General features: G+C 49.7%; 1 protein-coding gene and 1 non-coding gene across 6 annotated transcripts; one reads left to right on the forward strand and one right to left on the reverse strand.

Moving 5' to 3' along the window:
* Positions 1–690: 690 nt before the first annotated feature.
* Positions 691–752, forward strand: LOC118154987 (U7 small nuclear RNA). The gene has a single exon (XR_004745226.1). It is a non-coding gene; the product is annotated as a U7 small nuclear RNA (small nuclear RNA).
* A 3,328-nt stretch (positions 753–4,080) lies between these two features.
* ARPIN (actin related protein 2/3 complex inhibitor) lies at positions 4,081–17,815 on the reverse strand. 5 transcript variants are annotated; one of them, XM_078326774.1, is made up of 7 exons: positions 17,621–17,815; positions 14,686–14,761; positions 13,754–13,824; positions 11,616–11,748; positions 7,213–7,419; positions 6,647–6,810; positions 4,081–5,245 (listed from the first exon to the last, which is right to left on the reverse strand). In XM_078326774.1, exons 3-7 carry the CDS (start codon positions 13,808–13,810, stop codon positions 5,237–5,239), a joined length of 570 nt encoding a protein of 189 aa, XP_078182900.1. In that variant the 5' UTR covers positions 13,811–13,824; positions 14,686–14,761; positions 17,621–17,815; the 3' UTR covers positions 4,081–5,236. The 5 variants fall into 5 exon arrangements, with proteins under 5 accessions (XP_078182900.1, XP_078182901.1, XP_008996654.3 ...); XM_078326775.1 differs by having other exon boundaries at positions 16,803–17,815; XM_008998406.5 differs by lacking the exon at positions 13,754–13,824.
* Between the last annotated feature and the right edge of the window lie 10,101 nt (positions 17,816–27,916).

Here is a 27,916-nt window from a genome sequence, read left to right on the forward strand (position 1 = left end):
CTTTAAAAAAAGAATTAACCAAAAAATTGTTAAATTTTGGCAAATGATTATGTTTAAAATATAAATAACTCTGATAAACTAAAAAGATGTCACCCCCCATCTCCCCAGTAGATAAATGGATGAAAGAACTGAATAACAAAAGGAGAAATATAGTAGGAAAAGGAAAAAATGTTTAATGCTCACTATAAGTTAGGGGAAAGGCAAATTCAAATATATTAAAATATTATTTTCACCTTCTCAAATATCATTTTAAAAATGTTTTCATACCCAGTTCTGGCAAAGGCAGCATGAAAATGGTTCTCTCCTACATTGCTGGTGAAATTATGGTTTAGAACAACCCTTTTGGGAAGCAATGTGGCAATATAACAACTTTACAAAAGATTTCTAGATTCTCAGTAGTATGACTCCTGGGAATCTGTTCCTAAAGAAATAACCCCAAAATATAGCTGGAGGTGGGGAATTCAGGGAACTATATAATTTTCAACATTGTTTGAAACATGAATTCTGTTGGCCACACAGGGATCAATTTAAATATCTAAAAGATGGACCTTGATGACTACCCCATGGCAGCAATCTTGGAAATAATTGTTACAAAGCCTCTATAGCAATATGGAAAGTCATTATGTAACACTAATCGAGAAAGTCATATCTAATGTTATGTGTGGGCATAGTGTTACAACAACTACGTACAAGCACGACAGGTTTTTTAGAATTTGTCTAGCAGGTTTTCCCATTTGTACCAGAAACCCCCCTATGCAGGTTTACAAAAACCGAAACTATATATAGAAATTACATGTTAAAAAACCCAAACACTAAAAATTACAATAATGACTGAGTGAAATTATGAGTCTTTTTTTCCCTTTTAAATATATTTCCTAAGTGCATTGCTATTTATGGAGATTAGTTAAGTCCCTCAAAAATTTTCCCATATCGGCTGGGCGTGGTGGCTCATGCCTATAATCTCAGTACTTTGGGAGGCCAATGGGAGGGGCAGATCACCTGAGGTCAGGAGTTCAAGACCAACCTAGGCAACATGGCAAAACCCCATCTCTACTAAAAATACAAAATTAGCTGGGCATGGTGGCACACGCCTGTAATCCCAGCTACTTGGGAGGCCGAAGCAGGAGAATGTCTTGAACCCAGGAGGTAGAGGTTGCAGTGAGCCGAGATTGAGCCATTGCACTCCAGCCTGGGCAACAAGAGTGAAACTCCATCTCAAAAAAAAAAATTTTTTTTCCTCCATATGAATGGAAGCTCAGAGGATTTGCTTGTTTCTGTTTGAAGATATAAAATAACTGTAAATTTCCATCCTTAGGCCCACGGTGAAAGGCAAGCTGGACATTGGTGGAAGAAAAGAAATTCAGCTAGATAGAGGAAAGGGACCTCCCAATAAGAGCGCAGGCCAGGCAGTGGAAGTGGGGAGTGGCCTGCTCCGGGAGCAGCCAGCCCTTGATGGGACCCACACTGCCCTTCCCAAACTGTTTCTCGGGACAGCTGTCCCATGAAATGCTCCTCACAAAAATGGGTTCTATGACCAAAGAAATGTGGGCAATACGTAAGCACACCCTGCCTTAAAGAGGCACGGTAATCATTAGTATATTAAAAGCTCTTAGAAATCCTACAGAAATGTTTGAAACATTACGTTTGTTCCAACAAATCAGATCATAGGAACACCACCATTTTTGTTTCTAGTCCTATTAACAACCTGTGGAAGATCCCTCGGGCTGGTCTGGAGGGATTGTCCCAGAGCTCATAAGGAGGAAGTGAGCAGAGAAAGGCGGGCGGTGATGTCGTCGTGATGAGCCCTGAGTTGTGTTAAGGAATTTGAACTTTTCATCTGGGGAGTAATAGGATCCAGTCTAGCTCCAGAAAGCTGCCCCTGGCAGCCACACGGGGGCCCCTGGAAGCTGGGTTTCAGCCCTGCCTTATTTCCTTAGCTCCCCACAGGTGTATCTGGGAAGGCTGCCCTGGCTGGGCCTGCCCTCAGGCCTAAGTCAGTCCTGACCGGGCAGGAGGTGCGGAAAATCAGGGGCTTTGGCCCCACCATCTGCTGGGGAGCTGGAGACAGTGTGGCTGTTCACTGTCTTCTATCAGGGTGCTAGGATGAGCCCTGGGTGCCCAGGGAGCCTCTGAGACACAGCGGCATTCCATCTTCTCCCTCCTAGTCCCTAGTCCTAGGGAATCGGGTTTTGCCTCAGTTTCCCTACCTGCTGAGCCTGGGATCCTATTCTTTTTTTTTTCTTTTTGAGACAGGGTCTCACTCTGTCGCCCAGGCTGGAGTTCAATGGCAGTCTCAGCTCACTGCAACTTCCACCTCCCAGGTTCAAGAAATTCTCGTGCCTCGGCCTCCCAAGTCGCTGGGACTACAGGCACGTGCCACCATGCCCAGCTAATTTTGGTATTTTTTTGGTAGAGACGGGGTTTCACTGTGTTGACCAAGCTGGTTTCGAACTCCTGACCTCAAGTGATCCACCCACTGTGGCCTCCTGAAGTGCTGGGATTACAGTCATGAGCCACTGCACCCTGCTCTGGGCCCTATCCTTACCCTCAGCCCACTTGGTTTTCCCATCCCAAGGGAGCTGGGTTCAGTTCTCTATACCTCCTAGCCACAGGTTGGGCTCCTGCTAAACAGCAAGTCCCCCAGAACCATAACAGCACTGCTTATGCACCACAGCACCGCCACTCACCCAGAATCTGGACATCATGTTTGACCCCCTCATCACCCCCCAGTCCTGTTGGTTTTGCTCCCGAATGCCCCTCAAACCATTAACTTCTGTCCATCTCCCCTGCCACTGTTGTAAAGCAAACCCCTCCAGCCTCTCACCCAGGCAACGGCAGCCGCCTCCTAAAGCAGCTACTCGCCTCCAGTCACTCTGCGGCCAAGCAATCTTTGAAACACAGATCAGATCTCATCACTCTCCATGGGATCCCTGGCTTCCAGGATAGTCCTCAGTTCCTTACCACGCCTAAGGAGGCCATGCCCACTCTCCAGCCTCATCTCACACACCAGCTCCCATTCACTGAGCTCCAGCCACGAGTGGCCTTTCCTTCCTGAAGCCCCCGCAGGATGCCCCACCCTTTCTGTTGCTTTAGTACCTCTGCTATTGACACACTGGGCCTCTTTGTTTGGAATGGTGTCCTGGCCATTTATTTGCCATACCCTTTGGCCACAGTGCTTTAGACAGCAGGATGTCCCCACTGGGTGACTCAACCCCCCGTGAGTGTCCCCAGCAATCCTTCTGCTCAGCCATCTCCCTGGCCACACCCATGGATGAGGCTCCAGCATGGCCTGCCTGAGAGACAGTCCCATTCAGACACAGAACGCCAGTGAAGCGGCTACCACATCCTCTGGCCCCTGTATCCAAGACCTTTCTGAAGGGCAAGGAAGCAGGGGACAGCAGAAGGAACATAGGGTTTGCTGTTGACAGCTGTGGGTTTGAATCTTGATTCTGCTACTCATTAGCTGTGTGACTCTGGGCAGGTTGCATAACCTCTCTGAGACCCTTTTCCTGCTCTGTAATATAAATAGTTCAGTAGTTGAGAATGTGGGCTTTGAAATCTGGGTGCTTGGGTGTCAATTCCTCTTGTCACTTTATACTATCCTAGAGCTCTGAGCTTTCGTCTCATGAAAAAATGGGGATAATAATCAGTATCTCATGGACTGTTGTGACAAGTAAGATCTCCCAAGTGCTCAGCACAAGTATGAGTCATTATTGTCGTGGAAATCATCTGGCATTGTGTTTTGACACATTCAAGGGACTCCATGAGTTCACCACCACCTTCTCTTTTCCCAAGTCAAGCAGGATCCACCAAGTCCTGATGATATGGAGACTTCAGCTCCAGGCCTCTCACAGACCTGGCTGTGGGTGTACCGCCACACAGGCAGTGCTCATGACCCAAGAAAAATGACTTCCTTCCTTCAGCTGCAGGCATCACAGACCTCTGGGTGTGGGGTGGGTGTGGGTCACCACCCACGCTGGCAATGCTCATGACCCAAGAGAAATGGCTTCCTTCTCGCAGGAACATGGCTCAGCTGAAAGACCGTTTACACCTGGCAATAACCCAGTCAGGGTGGAGGGATTCCTTTCTGAAGATTTACTCATTCATAAAAAGTTCTCCAGATACAAAACAACAACAAAGGTATTCTCATAACTGCAGCCTGGCAGAGTGAGTCTGAGCGATGCAGACCAGCCAGCCACACCTGGGAACGCTGTTGGCCTCTCTGGAATGGCATCTACCAGGAAGGCAGCCAGGGGTATCAGATGACAGGAACCCCCAAGGTACATGGGATCAGTGGGGGAATAAGAAATGGCAACTCGCGGGGGAAGGGTACAGGGGACCTGAAGGCTTATGGCAGGATAATAGAGGCTCCAACACAGAGCGCTGAGGATGGGGCAGTGGGGAAGGAAAGCAGGAACCAATGAGAAAAGAGGAAGAGCCCTGCTAACTTCTCTTAGCCACTCTGCATTTAGACAAGGGGTATCCCCATGCTTCACCGAGACCAGGCCCAGTTCCTCTCAGGCTGCCCGGGCTCTCTCCCACCACCTGCCTTCAAAAATAAGGCTGCCATCAGGGCCAGGGTGGTCATGAGGCCAGGGGCAGTGGCTCACGCCTATAATCGCAGCACCTTGGGAGGCCAAGGTGGATGGATTGCTTGAGTCCAGGAGTTTGAGGAGAACCTGGGCAACATAGGGAGATCTTCATCTCTAATTTTTTTTTTTTGAGACAGAGTCTCATTCTGTTACCAGGCTGGAGCACTGGAGTGCAGTGGCGCAATCTCAGCTCACTGCAGCCTCCGCCTTCCAGGTTCAAGAGATTCTCCTGCCTCAGCCTCCCGAGTAGCTGGGACTACAGGTATGCACCACCACGCCTAGCTAATTTTTGTATTTTTTAATAGAGACGGGGTTTCACCATGTTGGCCAGGATGGTCTCAATCTCTTGACCTCGTGATCCACCCACCTCAGCCTCCCAAAGTCTAATTTATTTTTAAAGGGTCGTCATGTAATGTCTAGGAAGGCTAGACTCACATGCAGGGACAGGCCCTCCATAAGCCACAGCATGGGGCCCCATCACCAACACAGTGGTCATGGGTTTGGTTCTAGCAGAGCTTGTTCAAAGAGTATTCCAGTGCGGCTGTGCAGAAGAGCCAGGTCCAGAGTAGAAGTTCATGGAAGAGATTCTCAACAATGCTACCAAAGGTGCTGGTGGCCCTGGAGGCATTTATGTCCCACTCACCTCAGTCATCCTAGAGAAATCCAAGGGGAAAAGTAAAGAGATGTGGAGAGAGCACATGTCGTAAGTGTCACTGCAAGTTATCAGACAAACAAGGGTTCAATTGCGTGGTGCCTTTGGGGCCCATGAGTGCCTGCCTGGGTCTCGCCTCAGAACAGCTGGCCCTTCAGCTGCAACTGTTTTTCTGTCCAAGACTCACGTTATGAAGACAAAGAGGAATCCAGACACTTTCTTTTTTTTTGAGACAGAGTTTCGCTCTTGTTACCCAGGCTGGAGTGCAACGGCGCAATCTTGGCTCACCGCAAACTCTGCCTCCTGGGTTCAAGCAATTCTCCTGCCTCAGCCTCCTGAGTAGCTGGGACTACAGGCGCGCACCACCATGCCCAGCTAATTTTTTTGTATTTTTAGTAGAGACGAGGTTTCACCTTGTTGACCAGGATGGTCTCGATCTCTTGACCTCGCGATCCACCCACCTCGGCCTCCCAAAGTGCTGGGATTACAGGCTTGAGCCACCCACCACACCCAGCGGAGGAATCCAGATAGTTTCATCTGCCTGCCCCTGCTTTCTCTGGCAAAAGACATCTTCTCCATCACCTAGCTAAATAGCCCATTGTTCTGTGACTTCTTTGCTTTAAATGTTCATTTTGGGGCCTTTTGACATCAATTCAAATCTTTGGGTAAAATATACTTCAGAAAAACAACTGTGAACCTGGGCAACATGGCAAGACCTTGTCTCTACAAAAAATAAAAAAATTAGCCAGGTGCGATGGCGCATGCCTACAGTCCCAGCTACTTGAGAGGCTGAGGTGGGAGGATCACTTGAGCCCAGAGTTCGAGGCTGCAGTGAGCCATGATCGTGCCACTGTGCTCCAGCCAGGGTGACCAAATAAGACTCCATCTCCAAAAAAAAAAGAAATGAGAAGAAAAGCAATTGTGAATAGGCCGAGGATCAACAAGGGGACTCTCAGCAAAAGAACATCCGGGAAGAACCAAGTCACTCTCCAGATGCTTCAGGCCAGGAGCCCAAATCAAAGGAGGAAGCTACACATTCGGCTGCTCAACTGCCTCAATGTGGCCAATGCATCACCTGAAGTGGAAATGTTTGGAGACTCAGTGACCATCATTAATACGCCTCTGCACCCCTCCTTCCTACCACTCAGGAATCTCTGGGGCTTCACGCAGTTAGTTCAGAGCCAACTTCAAGAAAGGCCCCAGGACATCTTTCTTCACACCTTAAAGGAATTTTCCTGGTGCTAACATACTCCCAGGAGTTTCGCAGAATTCCACTAAAGCTGGGGGCTAAGATTCATCCCGTGGCCTCTTCATCCTCCCCACAAACTCAGCCAGCACGTGCCACCCTCCTGCCAGGAGATTCAACCACCCCCACTCCAGGAGCACCTCCACGCTGACTCACCCACTCCTCGTCCTCTGCTCCGTCCCCCTGCTCTCGGGTCTCCACTGCAGCCCCCTCCGAACACTTTTGGGCCATGATGTTGTCTGTCCAGGACGCCCCTGTCTTTCTATCGCCAGCAAAATTACACTTGGTCACTGTCCCAGCCTCAAGTTTGGCCAAAGATTCTGAAAGAAGAGACGAAGTTGAATATCCTCTGTCCCTGTGGGGGAAACAGTGAGGGCTGGGCCCATTCTGGTGGGTCCCCTAGGCCTGGGTTAAACCACTGCTTCCTCCAGGCCTACACATGGCCATTGAGGCCCTAGGGGACCCAGTGAGACTCCCAAGGTATGGTGGGGAGAGGTCACTTACAGACACTGTGGGATTGGGTGGCACATCAGGACCCAAGGTGTCAGGCCTAATGGCCCCAGGGCACTTGTGCAGGGATTTAGGAGTCAATTTCAAGGGCTTGGTCATGTCCCCATGGAGGCCAGTGCTTGCCTGTCCCATGAGCTCTAAGCAGAAGGAGGCTGAGAGCCCTCATGAGCCACTCAGGAATGGCAGGCCAGAGTGAGGGTTGCGCTGCTCACCCAGGAAGGGACCATCACCCCGCGTCTTCAGCCTCACCCCGGTCCCCAGCTCGAGCTCAATTGCCTCCATCTCTGACTCCGGCATCCAGAACGCCACTGTGTGGTCGGGGGTAAGGCGCTCTGTCAGCGCCAGCAGCTCTGGCTTGTTGACCAGCTGCTTCAGTGCCTCGGGCGTGAGCCTGTCGGTGTCCCCTTTGGCTTCTACCTCTGCAGGGACAGATCGCGGGAGGGTCATTATCACCATGGCAGGAAGCACTTCCACAGGGCCCCTTAGGAGCCAGGTGAGAGCTGAGTGTTTCCAGGATCAGTCACCCAGAGGCTGGGACTCGGTGCCCGTTCTGCGAGTCCTCATCCAGGAACTCCACAGCAGAGGCAGGCAGGCGTGGGCTGGGCCAGGCAGCCTGGCCAATAACTCGGACAAGTTACATCACCTCTCTGTACCTGAAAATAGGGTAAAATCAATCTCTACCTGACAGGACCGACATGACGTATAAAGGAGGTAAAGCACACAGCATAGCACCTGGCATGTGGAACCCTTGGTGGGCATTCACATGTTTTCACTATTCCCATGTTACAGATGAGAAAACCAGGGCTTAGAGAGGTTCAGTCATTAGCTCGAGGTCACACGGTAGTACAGGAGGCAGGATTCAAAGCACCCAAACACGATTCCACCTTCTCACTGAGACCCCCGTGGCCAGGCAGGGTTCTTTCCAGGCGCTCAGGGTCTCCCTGGCTGGGGTGGGGTCTGCCGGAAGCAGAAGTAAACTCTGGTAGTCCCCCTCCTCTCTGCTGGCGCTGACAGAGTTCATGGGCTGAGGAAGGAGCCCTAAATCCAGGTGCTGGATTAGGGGAGGGGCACCCCTGGACTGTGGGCCCAGCCTCACAGGGCTGGGTGTTCACAAGGCCACACCCCAGCACAGCAACCCCGGGCTCATCCCACAGGCTGCTCGCGCCATGCCAAGCCCATCTGGCCACACCTCGCTGGAGAACACCCCAGCCAACCCATGAACACATTTCAAGGAGCACATTCCATTCATGGTGTACAACCTCAGCCCACCTCTGCCAGGGATGCCTTCTGGGACTGCACAGATGGCTGCCCCATTCTCCTCAGTCCTCCACCCGGACACCCCTAGCCAAAGCATCTCACCTTCTTTGCAAGATAACAGAAGCCATCAAGTGGGGCCCTCACTTCCCTAACACCACCTACCTGTCAACTCATTTTTTTTTTTTTTTTTTTTGAGACAGAGTCTTGCTCTGTTGCCAGGCTGAAGTGCAGTGGTGTGATCTTGGCTCATTGCAACCTCCACCTCCTGGGTTTGAGTGATTCTCCTTTCTCAGCCTCCCAAGTAGCTAGGACTGCAGGTGCACACCACCATGCCCAGCTAATTTTTGTATTTTTAGTAGAGACGGGGTTTCACCATGTTGGCCAGGCTGGTCTCGAACTCATGATCTCAAGTGATCCACCAGCCTCTGCCTCCCAAAGTGCTGGGGTTACAGGCATGAGTCACCACGCCTAGCCGTCAACTCACTTCTGACCACACAAAACATCTCCTTCTGTCTCAAAGAATAGGAGGCCTCTCTGTCTCAAGCCAGCTCCCCTGCCTGGGCTGCAGACCCCCTCTCCTCCTGAGGACCTGTCTCTCACTCCCCACTCCTTGACCCTTCCTCAAGGCCTTCCTGTGTTCTGGCTTTGACACCTGCTGCTCCAGACCCTGTCTACCCCACCAGAGTCACTGGTGAGTTCTTTCCCTGCATATCTCTTAGATGCTCCGTATATCAGACCTGACTAACTCTTGGGCAGTACCTGACCCCATGCTAACTCTGCACACCTGTTCCCCTTGGCTTTGCCAGAGACATGACACCTTCCCCATCCCTCGGATCTTTCAGTTGCTCCATCTCCTGTTCTTCCTTCTCTATCCACCTCCTATGGTTGCAGTTTCCCACGACAGCCTCCTGGGCCCACTGGTTTTCTCCTCCTGGGTCACCTGGTCCACTTCCATAGCTTCAACACTCCCAAAGTGCTGCAGCCCAGTTCTCTCCCCAAGTTCCAGAACTGTCCCGAGTCCTCAGAGGACCTCTACCCAGCAGTGCTCTGGCAACTCAAACTCAGTGTGTTCCAGACAGACCTCCTCCCAGCAAACTTCTCGCTCCTCCATTCCCCTGAGCCTGGCACCCATGCCCAAGCCCTGGCGTCATCACGACTCCTTTCTTCTCTCCCTCCCTCAATAGCTAAGCCAACATGGAGGCCACTGTGCCTCCTCTAGCTTGAGCTGCTCCAGGCTCAGCACCCCCACGGACGGGTCCTTAATCCCGGCCTTCTTTTTTCTTTGCTTGAGACAGTCTCTCTCTGTGACCTAGGCTGGAGTGCAGTGGCACGATCTTGGCTCACTGCAACCTCCGCCTCTTGAATTCAAGTGATTCCTCTGCCCCAGCCTCCTGAATAGTTGGGACTATAGGCATGCGCTAGCATGCCTGGCTAATTTTTTGGTATTTTTAGTAGAGATGGGGTTTCACCATGTTGGCCAGGCTGGTCTTGAACTCCTGATCTCGTGATCCACCCACCTCGGCCTCCCAAAGTGTTAGCATTACAAGTGTGAGTCACAGCGCCCAGCCAATCCCAGCCTTCTTATCTCTGTCCTAGGTGAACATCACAGCTTCTCCACAGACCCCACTGGGCTCCGGGCTATTTACCTCCCCGGAGATTTTCAAACACAGACCTGATCACATCACCTGCCTACTTGAAACTGCACACTACAGGTCTCTGCTGCACCCTTGGTGAGGGCTGCGCTCCTCAGGCCTGCCCCTGCACCTTGGTGAGGGCTGTGCTCCTCAGAGCCGCCCCTCCTGCTGCCCGCCCTGCATGGCTTCTCATACCTGGGTCAGGAATCCTGAAACTTCCAGGCCTTGGGCACCTGCTGCCTCTGAAATGGGCTGCAAATGCCTGGCACTGGGCTGGCCTCTGCTTATCTTTTAGGACCCAGTACTGGCATTCCCCGCTCCAGGGTGTCCCCAGCCCTGCCTTCCTGGACTCAGTGCCCTTCCCAGGACCCAGCCCCAGGCCTGTCCATCTCCTCTACCAGATTAAGAACATCTCAGGCATACAACCGGGTCTTGGTCATCCCTGACCCCTCTGCATGTGGCACAAGGGCTGGCACATGATATAGATGCCTCACAACACACATGCCTAAAATTTAAAAAAAGAAAAAAATTCATGGCCAGGTGCGGTGGCTCATATCTGTAATCCCAGCACTTTGGGAGGCCAAGGTGGGTGGACCACTTGAGGTCAGGAGTTTGAGACCAGCCTGGCCAACATGGCAAAACCTGTCTCTATTAAAACTACAAAAATGAGCAAGGCATGGTGGTAGATGCCTGTAAACCCAGCTGCTCAGAAGGGTGAGGTACGAATAGCTTGAACCCAGGAGGTGAAGGTTGCAGTGAGCTGAGATTGTACCACTGCACTCCAGCCTGGGTGACAGAACGTGACTGTCTCAAAAAAAAAAGGAAAAAGAAAAAAAACCATATGTTGAAACGTCATCACGAATGTGATAGTATTAAGAGGTAGACCTTCAGGAGTCATGGCATGTGAGTGGGATGAGTGCCTTTGCAGAAGAGGCTGAAGAGAGCGCTGCCTCGCCTTTTGCCATTTGAGGACACAGCACAAGCGCACTATCTTAGAAGCACGAAGCCAGCCCTCACCAGACACCCAATCTGCTGGACCTTGACCCTGGATTTCCCTACCTCCAGAGCTGTAAGCAAGACATTTTTGTTGTCAAGCAGGTGTGGTGGCACACACCTACAGTCCCAGCTATTCTGGAGGCTGGGGCAGGAGGATCACTTGAAGACTGTAGTGTCCTATGATTGAACCCGAGAATAGCCATGACGCTCCAGCCTGGGCTACACAGCAAAACCCAGCCACTAATAATGCACAGATAAATCAAAATTTTAAAAGTTAAAATAAAACACATTTCTGTTGTTTATACGTTACCCGGCCGAAGGTATTTTGTTGTACAGCACACGCGGCCTAAGACAGAACCCCAGAACCAAATGAGGATTCAGGCAGGAAAACGGAGACCGCTGAGGCCTGGCCTGCACTCGGCACAAAGGCAGGTGGAGCCCAAAGCCAGGTTTGTGGGGGATTCTGTCAGACACAGGAAATGCCACAGGGTGGGAAGGCCAGCCTGGTCCCTGGGACTGAGGGGAGGGCAGGGATCCTCAGAGTGAATGGGAGGCTGGAAGAGGTGCAGCCCCAGGGGTGGGTGGGGAAGCCTCAGGCCAGACACTTGGGCTTCAAGGCCAAGCACACTGCGAAGATACTTTCCAGGAACCAGGAGGTTCATGAGACTACCACGTTTTGGGAGGGCCCTGAAGGAGGAAGGGAGGGAGGGAGGGCAGAGGATACCTACTGTAGGAAGACATAAGGAAGCCCGTGTTCACTTTCCTGGTGGCGCTGAAGTTGGGCTCGATTTCATTTCCCTTGGCGTCGAATTGACGGTGATGGATGTGACTGGGCCGGATATACAGTATGTAGTAGCGCTCCTGGGGCCAGGCAGACAGAGAGTGGGAAGTGGCCTCATCCCACAACACACACTCTGGCCTCTGGCTGCAACCCCAACCTCACATCTACCCTGGATGCTGTCCTCAGTGCCAAAAGATAGTCAAGCTGGGCACATACCCCCACCCAAACATTTATTCATTCATGCGTTCACAGGAGCACCTGCCACACAGAATGCGCCGTGCTGAAAGTTCCTAACAGGGCAAGCCAGGGCTTCTACACAGCCAGACAAAAACTATGTACAGAAAACCGTAACTCAGCCGGGCATGGTGGCTCATGTGTGTAATCCCAGCACTTTGGGGGACCAAGGAGGGTGGGTCACTTGAGGTAAGGAGTTTGAGAACAACCTGGCCAACATGGTGAAACCCTGTCTCTATCAAAAATATAAAAAATTGGCTGGGCACGGTGGCACACGCCTATAATCCCAGCACTTTGGGAGGTTGAGGCGGGTGGATCACGAGGTCAAGAGATTGAGACCATCCTGGTCAACAGGATGAAACCCCGTCTCTACTAAAAATACAAAAATTAGCTGGGCATGGTAGTGTGCGCCTGTAGTCCCAGCTACTCGGGAGGCTAAGGCAGGAGAATTGCTTGAACCGAGGAGGCGGAGGGTGCGGTGAGCCGAGATTGTGCGATTGCACTCCAGTCTGGGTAACAACAGCGAAACTCCGTCTCAAAAAAAAAAAAAATTAGCTGGGCATGGTGGTGTACGCCTATAATCCCCGCTACTTGGGAGGTTGAGGCAGGAGAATTGCTTGAACCCGGGAGGTGGAGGTTGCAGTGAGCCGAGATCGCACCACTGCACTCCAGCCTGGGTGACAGAGCTGGACTGTATCTCAAACAAAACAAAACAAAAACCATAACCCAAGCCAGAGGACCCCAAATACCATGAAGCAGGAATGGGCACTGCTGAGGTGGGCACTGAGAAGGAGCCCTGGGTGAGGGTAGCCACTCTGCACCTTCCAACAGATGCAGTGCCTGGGACAAACCACTCAGTTTCCCCGCCACATGGAGATAACATGATATCTGTGGTTAAGAATATTATGGGGGTTTGGCCAGGTGTGACACCGGTGGCTCACACCTGTAATCCCAGCACTTTGGGAGGCCGAGGGGAGGATCATGATATCAGGAGACTGAGACCACCCTGGCCAACATGGTGAAACCTGGTCTCTACTAAAAATACAAAAAATTAGCTGGGGGTGGCAGCACATGCCTGTAATTCCAGCTACTCGGTTGGCTGACTCAGGAGAATCACTTGAGCCCTGGAGGTGGAGGTTGCAGTGAGCCTAGATCGTGTCACTGCTCTCCAGCCTGGGTGACAGACTGAGACTCCATCTCAAAAAAAAAAAAAAAAAAAGATATTATGAGGGTTCAAGGAGATAACAGAGGGGCAAGCACAGTGCCAAGCATGAGTGTGCTGTAAATGCTGTTTGCCATCTGTTCAAGGCAGGTGGGTGAAACACTCCCACGGCCTGCAGAACAGGAGGCCACTTCCTGGTAGAATCAAGAAAGGTGAAGTCTGGGAGGGTGGGGAAGTCAGCAACCGTGGAAGAAGAAGCTGTGGAAGAATATTAAAAGCCTGGGACAGTATAGAAAATAGAAGTCAAGAGTTCCCTGTGCATGCTTGAGCCATGCAGGGCATCCAGAGGCCTTCTGAGAACCCAGGCTGGGAAAGCAAGTGGGCTCTGTTCGGGATGGGTCTTGAGTTGGCATTCGGAGTTTAGATTTTATCTAGTGGACAAGGAATCCTGAAAGGTTTCTGAGCAACAGCGAGACCCTCAGAGATGTCTTTCTGGAAAGACATTTGTCCTGTTAGCAACAGGGCAGGGATGAGCTCTGGGGACAGCCAGAAGGCAGGGGGACAGGAGCAAGGTGTCATCAGGACAGGCTGAGGGCCCCTCTAAGGTGAGCCGCCATGGACAGAGGAAGGGAAGGTGAGGAGGGGAAGAAAGGAAGGGGAGGAGCCCGGCAGGACCTGGCACTGCTTACCTGGGGAGGAGACAGTGAGGGTTCGCAGCCTGGTGGCTGGGAGGGCAAGTGCACCATCACCAGGAATGGAACTAAGGGAGGCAAGTTTGAAGCGGAGCTGGGAGAAGGGCCTGCCTGAGGGCAGCAGAGGCAAGTGAGCCCCACATCAGCATGGGAACACTGCTGGGCTCTCCTGGGCAGGCTGGCTTGGGGCTCTGATGGGTGTTCCCACCTGCTGACTGTGTGCTAAGGAGGGAAGGTGCAGCAAAATACCTCCTGACATCAGAACAGTGCTGAGCTGGGGGCCGAGGCTGCTCCTGTAGGGTACAGGAGGGACATGCAGGCTCCATGTAGCACCAGCCCCTGGTCTACTGGAGAGGGCATTTTTAGAGACCAAACTCAATTATAGAGACCGAGGAGATAAGGTGGTCAGCACATCTAGGTGGGGCTTTTTGAAAGAGGAGTGGAAAGTCAGAACTAGTGCTCAGAAAAAAGACACAGGCTAGTAGCCAATGGTGAATGACAGATGTACCCAAAGACACCTGAGATGGGGTGGCCATACAGGGCAGGATCCAGGAGGCCGAGAGGGCAAAGGCAGCCAGGACATCAACATGGAAATGGAAGCCCAGACAGTGCCAGAGGTGACAATCAGGTGAGATCGGGGTTGAGGGCCTGGTCTGCCTTCTCAGCCATGAGCCAGGCTCTCCTGGCAAGAACACAGACCCTCCCGCCTGTCTACTGCCCAACGCAGCCTTAAACCATTCTCCTTCCAGCTGGTGGTCCCATGTAGCTGTCAATCTCCTGACCTACTTCCTACTTGCTTTCTAAGCCCATCAAGAAAGGAGCTAGATCCCAAGTCATGGCACTGAAGGAGTTGGGCAGAAGGAGAGGCCACAGTGGGTGACAACAGTGAAGTCCGTGCCCCCCAGCTAGCACCAAAGAGGCATCCTCACCTTCCTGCCATGGGCATCCGAGATGCTATGCCGAGAGACATCTATCAGCTCTCCCTCCAGCAGCACACCATTTCCCCTGGGGATGGAAAGAAAGGGAGAGCTGGTTCTGTCAGTTCTCAGCAAGTCTCACCTGTGTCCTATTCACCCAGTCCTCAGCAGGCTGGGTACTGAGCCTCCTGTCCCTCTGCTTCCTATGTAGGGGCCTCCAACCCTGCAAGGGTCCCAAAGGCTGGCATACTGCCCAGATGCCAGGAGGAACCTTGTCGGGCTGCCCTACAATCAAGCTATGGACCCTCCTACATGGCCACTGGGAGTTCCTGGAACCAGAGCCTCAGTCTCATCTATAAAACGGGGAGACAAACAGCCGCCTCGTTTGGCTCCTCTAATGAGGACATAAGACCATGTATGTGAGGGTTTTTTTGAAGCTATTAAGTGCTTACTAATATCAAAGATTTTACCTTTTTATTAGGCCAAACGCCAAGGGATGTATCTAAGCTGCATAATTATTTTCCCTTTCCACCTGTTTTTAAACATTCTCATATTAAATATCCATGTGGTCATTAACCTGAGGAAATGGTTATTGCTGAGAGGTGAAGAAACCAAAACTCAGAAGTGTGGGACTAGCTCAAGATCACACGGTCCTCACCGAGGGGAGGCGGACCCCTGGCTTCCTGACGCTGGCTTTCATAAAGGCAGAACCTGAATCCTTCCTCTTTTGCATCCACAGAAATGGGAGAAGGGTGGGGGCAGCTGGAGATGACAGTGAAAGAGGGATGAAAGGGGAAGGGAAAACTCCACGGAAACTGTCTCTATCCAACACATCCCCACCACTGGCAATTATTTTTCTACATTTTTTTTTTTTTTTTTTGAGATGGAGTTTTGCTTTTGTTACCCAGACTGGAGTGCAATGGCACCATCTCGGCTCACTGCAACCTCCGCCTTCTGGGTTCAAGCAATTCTCCTGCCTCAGCCTCTTGAGTAGCTGGGACTACAGGCGTGCACCACCATAACCAGCTAATTTTCTATTTTTAGTAGAGACGGGGTTTCACCTCGTTGACCAGGATAGTCTCGATCTCTTGACCTCGTGATCCACCCACCTTGGCCTCCCAAAGTGCTGGGATTATAGGCGTGAGCCACCGCACCTGGCCCTTTTCTACATATTTAACTGACAAATCAAGACTGTATGTATTCAGGGTGCAGAAGGTGATGATTTAAGTACATACTATGTAATGGTTACCACAAATTAATGAACACCTGCCAGACCCCATGCTGTACATTAGATCCCCAGAAATTATTTATTCTATAACTGAAAGTTTGTGCCTTTGATCATTTCCCCACCCACACCCCCATCCACTATTCCCTGGCAATCACTGTTCACTGCTCTACTTTTCTTTTGACAGAATCTCAGTTACCCAGGCTGGAGTACAATGGCATGATCTCGGCTCACTGCAACCTCCACCTCCCAGCTTCATGCAGTTCTTGTGCTTCAGCCTCCCAAATAGCTGGGATTACAGGTGCCCGCCACCACCCCCTGCTAATTTTTGTATTTTTAGTCAAGACGAGGTTTCACCAATAACCATTTCACCATTAACCATCTCCTCCCGTTAATGATCACATGGCTATGAATGAGAACAGGAATATGAGAATGTTTAAAAACAAGTGGCAAATAATGTATTTCGGCTTAGATACCTCCCTGCACATGTGGCCTAATAAAAAAGTAAAATCAGCTGGGTGTGGTGGCTCACGCCTGTAATCACAGCACTTTGGGAGGCTGAGGCGGGCGGATCACAAGGTCAAGAATTCCAGACCAGCCTGGCCAACATAGTGAAACCCTGTCTCAAAAAACAAACAAATGAAATAAGTAAAATATTTGATATTAGTAAGCACTTAACAGCTTCCAAAACACCTTCACATACATGACCTTATGTCCTCATCAGAGGAGCCAAGCAAGGCAGCTGTTTGTCTCCCCATGGGCCAGGCTTATTTCAAACTCCTGACCTCAAGTGATCCACCTGCCTCAGCCTCCCAAAGTGCTGGGATGATGGGCGTGAGCCACCTCCTGGCCTGTTCTGCTGTTTCTTTTTTTCTTTTTTGAGACGGAATTTCGCTCTTCTTACCCAGGCTGGAGTGCAATGGCGCCATCTCAGCTCACCGCAACCTCCGCCTCCTGGGTTCAGGCAATTCTCCTGCCTCAGCCTCCTGAGTAGCTGGGATTACAGGCACGTGCCACTATGCCCAGCTAATTTTTTGTATTTTTAGTAGAGACGGGGTTTCACCATGTTGACCAGGATGGTCTCGATCTCTTGACCTCGTGATCTACCCACCTCGGCCTCCCAAAGTGCTGGGATTACAGGCTTGAGCCGCCGCGCCCAGCCCTGTTCTGCTGTTTCTATGGTTCAACCCTTTCAGATTCCACATAGGAGATCACACAGCATTTGTCTGGCTTATTTCACTTAGCACAATTCTTTAGTGCAGGTGTAAATGGAATGGTCCGTTCGGCCTCTTAACCCTGTGACGGCAGGGCCTGGCTCTCCAAATCTTCCTCACCCAGGCAGGCCCTGCTCTCCACCAGCCCGCCCGCTGTCCCCGCCAACTGCTCTTCTGGGGAAGGCATGAGCCTGTGCAGAGGCAGCTGAAGTTTCTAGTTATGGGGTGGGTGGGGCCGCAGGTCGGCGTGAAGCGACGCACAGCCTCGGGAGTCCCCTGTGGGGGTCGGACCCTCTCCTGAGGGCAGGCGACAGGCGGGAAGCTTAAGCCGATCTGTGTCCTCGGGTCGCAGGGCGGGCGCCGGGAGAGGCGCAGGAAGAGCGGGCTGGAGGCGGAGAGGCAACCCCGGGGACCCCCGTTTTCCTCCACCCACATCCCGCCCCCCTAATCTAGCGCGGGTTCGAGCCCGGGCGGGGGAAGCCGACCCGAGCCGCGCGCCCAGGCCTACCCCTGGTAGGCGGCGGGGTCCCAGGCCCCCGGCAGCCGCGCGCTCTGCACCGCCTTGTTCCGGAGCGCGCCGTCCTGGTAGATGCGGCTCATTCTCGCGACCACCCGGGCACCCGCCACACAGCCGGCGCGGGAAAGGTTGCGGGACGCGCGGGGAACGCAATCTCCAGCCGGTGGATCCGGGAAGGACGCGGCCGGGCCCCGGGCGTTCCCGGGCGGGATTTAAAGGGGCCGAGACCCATTCCTGGCAGCCAGGCCGCGCGGCGGGGGCGGGGCTTCCGGAGGACCTTGGGGGGTGCTGAGCACGAAGGGGCAGCAAGGCCAGGCGTCTCACCAGTCTCTCTCTGTTCCTTGTTCCTAGAGGAAGATCCCTGCCCTAGCACACGCACGAGAGGGAAACTGAGGCCCCGGGATCCTAGGAGAGAAGCTCCTCTGTAGGATCCGCCCGGGAAGAATGGGTTTCGGGAAGCAGCCACGGAGAACAGCCGTTAGGAGGATTGGGTGGTCAGCTCAGAAGCCGTCCGTTCCGCCCGCCCGCGCTCTACTGCATCCCAGGGATCCGTGACGAGGGAGCTGGGGCCTGGGTGTCAGATCAAGGACGCCTAAGTTTGAGTCCCAGCTGTGTGAGCTAGGGCAAACCCCTCACCCTCTCTGAGCCCCGCTTCTTCCTCTGTGAATGGGTCCCTATCAGAGGGGTTGTAAAGTTTAACGAGCTCACCCCCTTTCTACAGTGCAGCATCGCCCTCCCTCCCTCCCTGTAGCTCCGGAAATCCTCCCGGGCCCAAAGTGCCCTTTGCCTGAGTATGTTATAGCCCGCAGGTGCATTTTCCCAGCCTGGCACAGGAGATTCTTTTCTCTGGGATTGTTGGGGAATCTTTGTTCTTTTGTTGGGCTTCTTCATGCCAGGCTCGGGACAGATGGGCCCATTCAGGAAGGCCAGGCGTACCCTTTGGGGGTGATCCAGGGCGCCTGGCCCTCTTATTTTATTTTTTAATTGTTATACAGCTAGAGAAGCCTAAGTTTTGGGCCTCTCACTTCCATGAACCCCTATTGAGGCCGATGTTGGAAGGCTCTCACGTGTTCACACAGGCATCCGCTTCTGTAAAATTTTCATAGGTGGCCAGGCATGGTGGCTCACGTCTGTATCCCAGCACTTTGGACGGCCTTGGTGGGCGGATCACGGGGTCAGGAGATCCAGACCATCCTGGCTAACATGGTAAAACCCCACCTCTACTAAAAATACAAATTAGCCGGGCGTGGTGGCGCACGCCTGTAGTTCCAGCTACTCGGAAGACTGAGGGAGGAAAATTGCTTGAACGCAGGAGGCAGAGGTTGCAGTGAGCTGAGATTGCACCACTGCACTCCAGCCTGGGCAACAGAGCAAGACCCCATCTCAAAAAAATACATGTTTTTCTGTAGGCAAGGCAATTTTGCTTCAACCAGAGACCACTTTTTGGCCCAGAATTCTCCTCTGTCTCATGTCAAGTGATGGTAGAGTGGATATGAGGGAGAGGAAACTGACATGGAATACATTTAGTTTGGGTTTAGTGGAATGCATTTATGAGGTCTGTCGGCTTCTCCACTTATAACTAAGGTAATGCTGGCCATCCTGGGGTAGAGATACCCCACCTCCTTCTGTGCTAACTCTTCTGGTGTAGAGTACAAACTGGGTGACAGGAAGGATCAGGGTTGGAGGTCACATCACAGTAGAAATGTGCCCTCCAGTGCCAGGCACTGAGACTGGTGGTGCTGGAGAAGGAACAAGATGTGAAGCAAAGTGCCAGAAGCTGGCATGGAGTTAATTCTTTGGGCTGGGCGCAGTGGCTCATGCCCGTAATCCCACACTTTGAGAGGCCGTGGTGGGCAGATCACTTGAGATTGGGAGTTCAAGACCAACTTGGCCAGCATGGTGAAACCCTGTCTCTACCAAAAATACAAAAATTATCCAGGTGTGGTGGTGTGCACCTGTAATCCCAGCTACTTGGGAGGCTGAAGCAGAAGAATCTCTTGAACCTGGGAGGCAGAGGTTGCAGTGAGCCGAGACTGTGCCACTACACTGCAGCTTGGGTGACAGAGCGAGACTCCATCTCAAAATAAATAAACAAACAAACCAAAGGAAGTCCTTCCAGTTATCAGACAGATGAAATTATAAGCAGAAGGGTCTCCTTAACCATAGTCAAAATCAAAGTTCTCTCAGGAGTGTCTTCCCTAGAGCTGTGCTTGTAATTATAAACAAACCAACCATTTTCTCCCTGTCTTTCTTGGGCATCGGACAAAATGGAATGTAGCAGAATTCCTGTGTAGGGCACAAATGTGCAGCAGTGAAACAAACAGAGTGCATTTGTGTGTGGAGTCTTAGATTTTATGCATCAGATCACATCTTAGCATATCTGACACTCTCGTCCTGACAAAGTCTGGTGGTTCCAGAAGAAATAGCATGCCAAATTGCCACCAAGCCAGTGAAAGAGCCTGAAGAGATCACAGACACACCACAGGGTGAAAGAAAAACAAAGGAATTGCTCAAGAGAGAAAGCATGACATGATGGCAGAATGAAGACCAAACCTATCCATCACATCACATCGATAAATGCAAACGGAGTAAGCCCAGTTTGCAAAGAAAATCTATAATATGCCTTTAGATCAGATGTCTCTCTTTCCTCTCTCTTTATTTTATTTTTGAGACAGTCTCTGTCACCCAGGCTGGAGTGCAGTGGTGTGATCTCAGCTCACTGCAACCTCCACCTCCCGGGTTCAAGCAATTCTTCTGCCTTAGTCTCTCAAGTAGCTATGATTACAGGCATGTACCACCACACCTAGCTAATTTTTGTGTTTTTAGTAGAGACAGTGTTTCACCATGTTGGCCAGGCTGGTCTCGAACTCCTGACCTCAGGTGATCTTCCCCCACCTCCCAAAGTGCTGGGATTACAGGCATGAGCCACTGCTCCCAGCCTAGATCAAACATCTCTCTCTCTCTCTCTTTTTTTTCTTAAACATCCAGCCCAAAATGTCACAAACATCTCTTAATGACACATCAGAGCCTCTTGGCCTCACATTCTTCCAGGGCTTTTGACCTATCCTCACTTCTCTGCAGAGACCAACTCTGGCTAGGGTCCCACAGATTTCATGTGGAAACAATCCCTCATGATGGTGATAGGGACGCTGTTACTACTGGTAAGGGTTCGTGATAACCCTTAGTATGAAGTGTCATCAAAATTATTAAGGTTTTCACCTGGAGTTAGTTGGGGGTGAGCTGTAGGTGGAGACTGAAATTGGGCAGGTAAACGGGGTGTCTGTGGCATTGGACTGGTATAGGGGCAATGATCATTATGAGAAATGTAGAGTAGGTGAGCTTTTATTGGGCCAGGTGTGGTGGTTCATGCCTGTAATCCCAGTGCCTTGGGAGACCGAGGAGGTAAGATCACTTGAGGCCAGGAATTCAAGACCAACCCAGGCAACATAGTAAAACCCTGTTTCTACAAAAACTATTTACTGGCCAGGCGCAGTGGCTCACTCCTGTAATCTCAGCACTTTGGGAGGCTGAGGTGGGTGGATCACCTAAGGTTGGGAGTTCGAGACCAGCCTGACCGACATGGTGAAACCCTGTCTCTACTAAAAATGCAAAAATTAGCCGTACCTGGTGACACATGCCTGTAATCCCAGCTACTCGGGAGGCTGAAGCAAGATAATTGCCTGAACCTGGGAGGCAGAGGTTGCAGTGAGCCGAGATCGCACCATTGTACTCCAGGCTGGGCAACAAGAGTGACACCGTCTCAAGGGGAAAAAAAAAAAAGAAATTTGTTGTTGTTGTTGTTGTGGGAGACCAGAGCCTTATTATTTGTTACTCAAATCAGTCTCTAGAAAACTATTTTGGTATCTATGAAAACTGAACACAGGCAAACTATGATCCAGCTATTCCACTCCCAGATACACAACCAATAGAAAAATTTATATATGTACACGAAAGGATATAGACAAGACCAGGCTCAGTGGCTCATGCCTTAATCCCAACACTCTGTGAGGCTGCTGTAGGAGAATCCTTTGAGCTCAGAAGTTTGAGACCAGCCTGGGGAGCATACTGAAATCTAGTCTTTACTAAAAGTAAAAGAAATTGGCCGGGCCTCGTAGATTGCCGCTGTAGTCCCAGCTAGTTAAGAGGCTGGGACAGGAAGATCCCTTGAGCCCGTGAAATAGAGGCTACAGTGAGCTCTACAGTTGCACCACTGCACTCTAGTCTGGGTGACAGAGCAAGACCAAGTTTGAAAAAAAAAGGAGGTGGATCACTTGAGGTCAGGGGTTTGAGACCATCCTCGCCAACATGGTGAAACTCTCTACCAAAAATATAAAAAATTAGTGGGGCACGGTGGCACACACCTGTAATCCCAGCTACTCTAGAGGCTGAGGCAGGAGAATTGCTTGATCCTGGGAGGTGGAGGTTGCAGTGAGCCGAGATCGTGCCACTACATTCCAGCCTGGGCCGACAGAGTGAGACTCCACCTCAAAAAAAAAAAAAAAAAAAGATATATTCAAGAAAATTTATAGAGGCCAGGAGCGGTGGCTCACGCCTGTAATCCCAGCACTTTGGGAGGCCAAGGCAGGCGAATCACGGGGTCAAGAGATGGAGACCATCCTGGCTAACATGGTGAAACCCCAGCTCTACTAAAAATACAAAAATTAGCTGGGCATGGTGGCGCATGACTGTAATCCCAGCTTCTTGGGAGGTTGAGGTGGGAGAATCGCTTGAACCCAGGAGGTGGTTGCAGTGAGCCAAGATAGTGCCACTGAACTCCAGCCTGGGCAACAGAGTGAGACTGTGTCTCAAAAAAAAAAAAAGACAAAATAAAAATAATTAATTTAATTTGTCTAAAAAAGAAATATTTGAATGTGAAATGGCATGTATGTGAGTATTGTTTGAAATAGCAAAATACTAGAAACAACCTAAATTTCCATCAATGGGGGACTGGCTAAACAAATAACAAAATATCAATTCAAAGAGATGCTATGCAACCATAAAAAAGAATGAACCCTGTGCATACACAGCATGCAGGTACGTATGTAGGTGCACACACAATATTAATTGATTTCACTTAGGGATAAGTGAAAGCAGCAAAGTACAGTACAGTGTACTCAGCAGCTACTCATTTAACTGATATTGGCCAGACCCAGTGGCTCATGCCTATAATCCCAGCACTTTAAGAGGCTGAGGTGGGTGGATCATCTGAGGTCAGGAGTTCAAGACCAACCTGGCCAACATGGTGAAACCCTGTCTCTACTAAATTTACAAAAATTAGCTGGGCATGGTGGTGTGTATCTGTAATCCCAGCTACTCGGGAGGCTGAGGCAAGAGAATCACTTGAACCTGGGAGGCAGAGGTTGCAGTGAGCTGAGATCATGCCACTGCACTTCAACCAGGGCAACAAGAGCAAAACCCCCTCTCAAAAAAAAAAAATTTTTTTTTTTAATATTAACGGAAGACTTCCTCTCTACTGAGAACTGTCCTAGGTGCTGGACATATAGAGGTGAACCGAACAGATGAGATTCCAGCTGTCATAAGGCAGACATACTGGAAGAGGAGAGGGGAAATGAACAAATAAAGCAACCCAGAAATGAGAGAGGTTCAGGCAGTGTAGATGCTATGAAGGAAATTCAACAAAGGAAGGGGGCATAGGGAGAATGGGTGGTCAGGAGCCAGGGAGCCAGGAGGACTTCTCCAGAAGGCACCTTTTGAGTTAAGGCACTGGGACCTGCACAAGCAAAGGCCAGGAGGCAAGAGAGAATGTAGAGTGTTGAGGGCACAAAGAAATAAGACTGATGGAGCACAGTGACTGTCAGGGAGTGCAACACAGATGAGGTCTGAGCAGCAGCCAGGGCTCAGAATGTGTTTTTTATTCTAAATACATGTTCTCAGTGCATAAAAAAACGGGGATATATATATATATATATATTATATATGTGTATATATATTATATATATATGAATGCATTTATTCTTGCATGTATGCGTCTTTTTTTTTTTTTTTTTTTTGAGATGGAGTCTTGCTCTGTCGCCCAGGCTGGAGTACAATGGTGTGATCTTGGCTCACTGCAACCTCCACCTTCCAGGTTCAAGTGATTCTCCTGCCTCAGCCTTCTGAGTAGTTGGGATTACAGGCATGTGCCACGACACCCAGCTAATTTTTGTATTTTTAGTAGAGACATGGTTTCTCCATGTTGACCAGGCTGATCTCGAACTCCTGACCTCATGATCTGCCTGCCTCGGCCTCCCAAAGTGCTGCGATTACAGGCGTGGGCCACTGCACCTGGCTTGTTTCTTTATGTACATAATATTTCTGGAGGGAGAAATAAGAAACTGATTATGTGGCTGCCTCCAGAGACCGGAGCTCCAGGGTAGGAAGGAGACTTATGTTTCATTGTGTGTTTTTTTATGCTGTTTGATATTTTTACCATGTACATGAATTACTTTTTCAATTAAAAACGAGTTAATTTTTTAAACTGTGAAAACATCTTAACGTTCAATCTTAGTCGTAATCAGATAAATGCAAATTAAAACATCAGGGAAATAAGATTTTTCGGGAAAGATTTAAAAACTCATAAAGCTCATCATTGATGAGGATATGAGAAAATGGACTCATTTGTTGTTTGTATGTTATTTGTCAGAACGAGCACTGGCAAACCTTTTCTGAGGAACACTTGACTGTGTTGGTATCAAAGGCCTTAATTTTTTAGTACATCCTTACCACTACAATTTCATGTTAATTTCCCCAAATAATCAGGAACAGATGCAAAGATTAAGGTGCAAAGATATTCATTCCAGCAGCTTAATAATAGGAAAGTTACAGAAACAATTTAAATTCTAATACTAGTCATTTATTTAAATAAACTATGGTATATCCATGTAATAGAATTGCATGACTATATTTTAAATGCTGTTAAAGAATATTAATGGCATGCAAAAATATCAATTTTCTGTTGGATGAAACCGTCACAAAAGAGAATGTTCCATATTCCAGTTTTAGCGCACACACCTATGAAGACCTACAAAAAGCCTGGGCATGGTGGCTCACATTTGTAATCCCAATATTTTGGGAGGCCAAGGCAGGAGAATTGCTTAAGCCCAGGAGTTCAAGGCCAGCCTGGGAAACAGTAAGATCCCATCTCTACTTAAAAAAAAAAAAAAAGACCGCAAAAATATTAGCAAAAGCTAATAAATCATAGGTGATTTTTGTTCTCTTTATTATCATATTTTTTGTAAATGACTTTTACTTTTGACTCAAGTGCATGTAATTAATAGACTGTAGGCCAGGTGCAGCAGCTCACGTCTATAATCCCAGCACTATAGGCCAGGTTCGGTGGCTCACACCTGTAAACCCAGCACTGCAGGCTGAGTGTGGTGATTTACACCTGTAATCCCAGCACTTTGGGAGGCTAAGGTGAGCGGATCACCTGAGGTCAAAAATTCAAGACTAGCCTTGCCAACATGATGAAACCCTGTCTCTACTAAAAATACAAAAATTGTTCAGGCACGGTGGTGGGAGCCTGTAATCCCAGCTACCGACTACTCACTCGAAAGGCTAAAGCAGGAGAATCACTTGAACCCAGGAGGCAGAGGTTGCAGTGCGCTGAGACCAGGTCACTGCACTCCAGCCTGGGAGACAGAGAAACTCCATCTCAAAAAAAAAAAAAAAAATTGTAATTCTGAATGAAGAACACATTATAGGCTGGGGGCAGTGGTGAATGCCTGAAACCCCAAGACTCTGGGAGGTGGAGGTGGGAGGGGTGCCCAGGAGATCAAGGCTGCTATGATCGATTCGTTGCACTCCAGGCAGGGCAATACAGTGAGACCTTGCCTAAAAAACTAAATATGAAATTAAAACAAATTTTTAAAGAGCACACTATGCCAGGCGTGTTGGCGCGTGCCTGTAGTCCCAGCTACTTGGGAGGCTGAGGCTGGAGGATCGCTTGAGCCCAGGAGTTCTGGGCTGTAGTGCACTATGCCGATCATGTGTCCGCACTAAGTTCAGCATCAATATGGTGACCTCCCAGGAGCGGGGGAACACCAGGTTGCCTAAGAAGGGGTGAACCAGCCCAGGCTGGAAACAGAGCAGGTCAAAACTCCCATGCTGATCAGCAGTGGGATCGCACCTGTGAATAGCCACTGCACTCCAGCCTGAACATAGCGAGACCCCGTGTCTAAAAAAAAAAATCATAAATAATAAATAAAATTTTAAAAAGAGCACACTATTGTTATTTGCCCCATGTATGGTCAAGTATTTTTATAACAGTAATAAATAATGATAATAAATTTTTATAATAAACTCTCATAACTCCACCACCCAACTACGACATAGCCAGTAACCCTCTATCCCCATCCTCCCTCAACTAAAAGTAACCACCATCCTAGTTTTGTGTTTATCAGTCCCCTGCTTTTCAAAAATTTTTTATTTTTTCAATTGTGGTAAAATATGCATAACAAAATTTACCACCTTTACTATCTTTAAGTGTACATTTATGTGGCACTGAATGCACTGACATTTTTGTTCTTATTGTTTTAGACACAGGGTCTCATTCTGTGACTCAGGTTGGAGTGTGATGTGATCATAGCTCACTGTAATCCCACACTCCCAGGCTCGAGCTGCCTCAGCCTCCCAAGTAGCCAGCATGATAGGTGCACACCACTATTCCCGGCTAATTTTTTAAATACTAAATTAAATTAATTAATTATTTTTTAGACAGAGTCTTGCTCTGATGCCCAGGCTAGAGGACAGTGGCATGATCTCAGCTCACTGTAACCTCTGTCTCCTGGTTTCAAGCAATTCTCCTGCCTCAGTCTCCTGAGTATCTGGGATTACAGGTGCCTGCCACCACACCCGGCTAATTTTTGTATTTTTAGTAGAGATGGGGTTTTGCCAAGTTGGCCAGGATGGTCTCAAACTCCTGACCTCAGGTTATCCACCTGCCTCAGCCTCCCAATGTACTGGGATTACAGGCATAAGCCACTGAACCAGGCCAATATTTTTTATTATTATTAATTTTTGAGATAGTGTCTTGCTCTGTCATTCAGACTAGAGAGCAGTGGCATGATCATGGCTCACTGCAGCATCCACTTCCTGGGCTCAAGCAATCCTCCTGCCTCAGCTTCCTGAGTAGCTGGGACTACAGGCACACATCACCACACCCAGCTAATTTTTTCTACTTTTTGTAAAGATGGGGCTTCACTATGTTGCTCAGGCTGGTCTGCAAACCCTGGGCTCAAGTGATCCTTCCATCTTAGCCTCCCAGCTGAAGTGTAATGGCACCATCTCATCTCACTGCAACCTCTACTTCCTGGTTCAAGAGATTCTCCCACCTCAGCTTCCCAAGTAGCTGGGACTATAGGCAGCCATCACCACCCCTGGTTAGTTTTCGTATTTTTAGTAGGGAAGGGGTTTCACCATGTCGGTCAGGCTGGTCTCGAACTCTTGACCTCAGGTCATCTGCCCACCTTGGCCTCCCAAAGTGCTGGGATTACAGGCATGAGCCACCCCGCCCAACCAACATGATTTCATATAGCAAATGTTACAAATGGATTTCTGAAAGCCCTTGCTCTTCCCAAATCAGCATAACCTGACTACAATAGAATGTGGATGACTTGGCTGAGGGACAGAATGTGAGAAATGATTACTTCTCCCTGGTCCCTGATATTTGGTGCAAGTATGACAGTTTGCAAGTACCTCCCTAACGCTAGCCCTCAAAGCAGAAATATTAAGGTAGAGTTTCTCCAAGATCGCTCCCATTTAGCAATGCCTGTTTTTTTATGAATATTGAGGAACTGTCCATTCAGATCAATATTTGCACTGGAAGCTCTAGGAGAAACCCCTGATTCTGATATTCCAATCGTCAGAGATAATTTGCTTCTTCTTGGGGTACATAAGACAAAGATTTAAATACCATCAAAATGTGACCAGATGCCCAAGCAGACAGCCTGTCTGTCTGATCAGGCAGAACAATATCCGGTAATTAGAGCAGAGGAGCCGGGAGAAGGTCCCTGAATCAATGCACACAGAAATCACACTGGCCACACTGCTCTGTCAGAGGCCACACTGCTCTGTCCCTTACAGTCAGGCTTAAAACGTATCCTACTTTGACTATGAAGAGTATTATTTTCTTTTCTTTTTGAAACGGAGTCTTACTCTGTCGCCAGGCTGGAGTGCAGTGGCGCAATCTCAGCTCACTGCAACCTCCGCCTGGGTTCAAGCGATTCTTTTGCCTCAGCTTCCCGAGTAGCTGGGACCACAGGCATGTGCCACCACGCCCGGCTAATT

Source organism: Callithrix jacchus, chromosome 6 (genome assembly GCF_049354715.1).
Source record: "Callithrix jacchus isolate 240 chromosome 6, calJac240_pri, whole genome shotgun sequence".
Taxonomy (NCBI): Eukaryota; Metazoa; Chordata; class Mammalia; order Primates; family Cebidae; genus Callithrix; species Callithrix jacchus.

Excerpts from the sequence above, each read along its gene's own strand:
- ARPIN (XM_008998406.5), bottom strand. The coding sequence starts at position 17,712 with ATGAGCCGCATCTACCAGGACGGCGCGCTCCGGAACAAGGCGGTGCAG. Across the intron at positions 11,749-14,685 it reads CGGATGCCCATGGCAGGAAG|GAGCGCTACTACATACTGTA; the intron begins GTGAGGATGCCT and ends GCCTGGCCCCAG. Across the intron at positions 6,811-7,212 it reads GGGTGATGGTCCCTTCCTGG|AATCTTTGGCCAAACTTGAG; the intron begins GTGAGCAGCGCA and ends CTCTTCTTTCAG.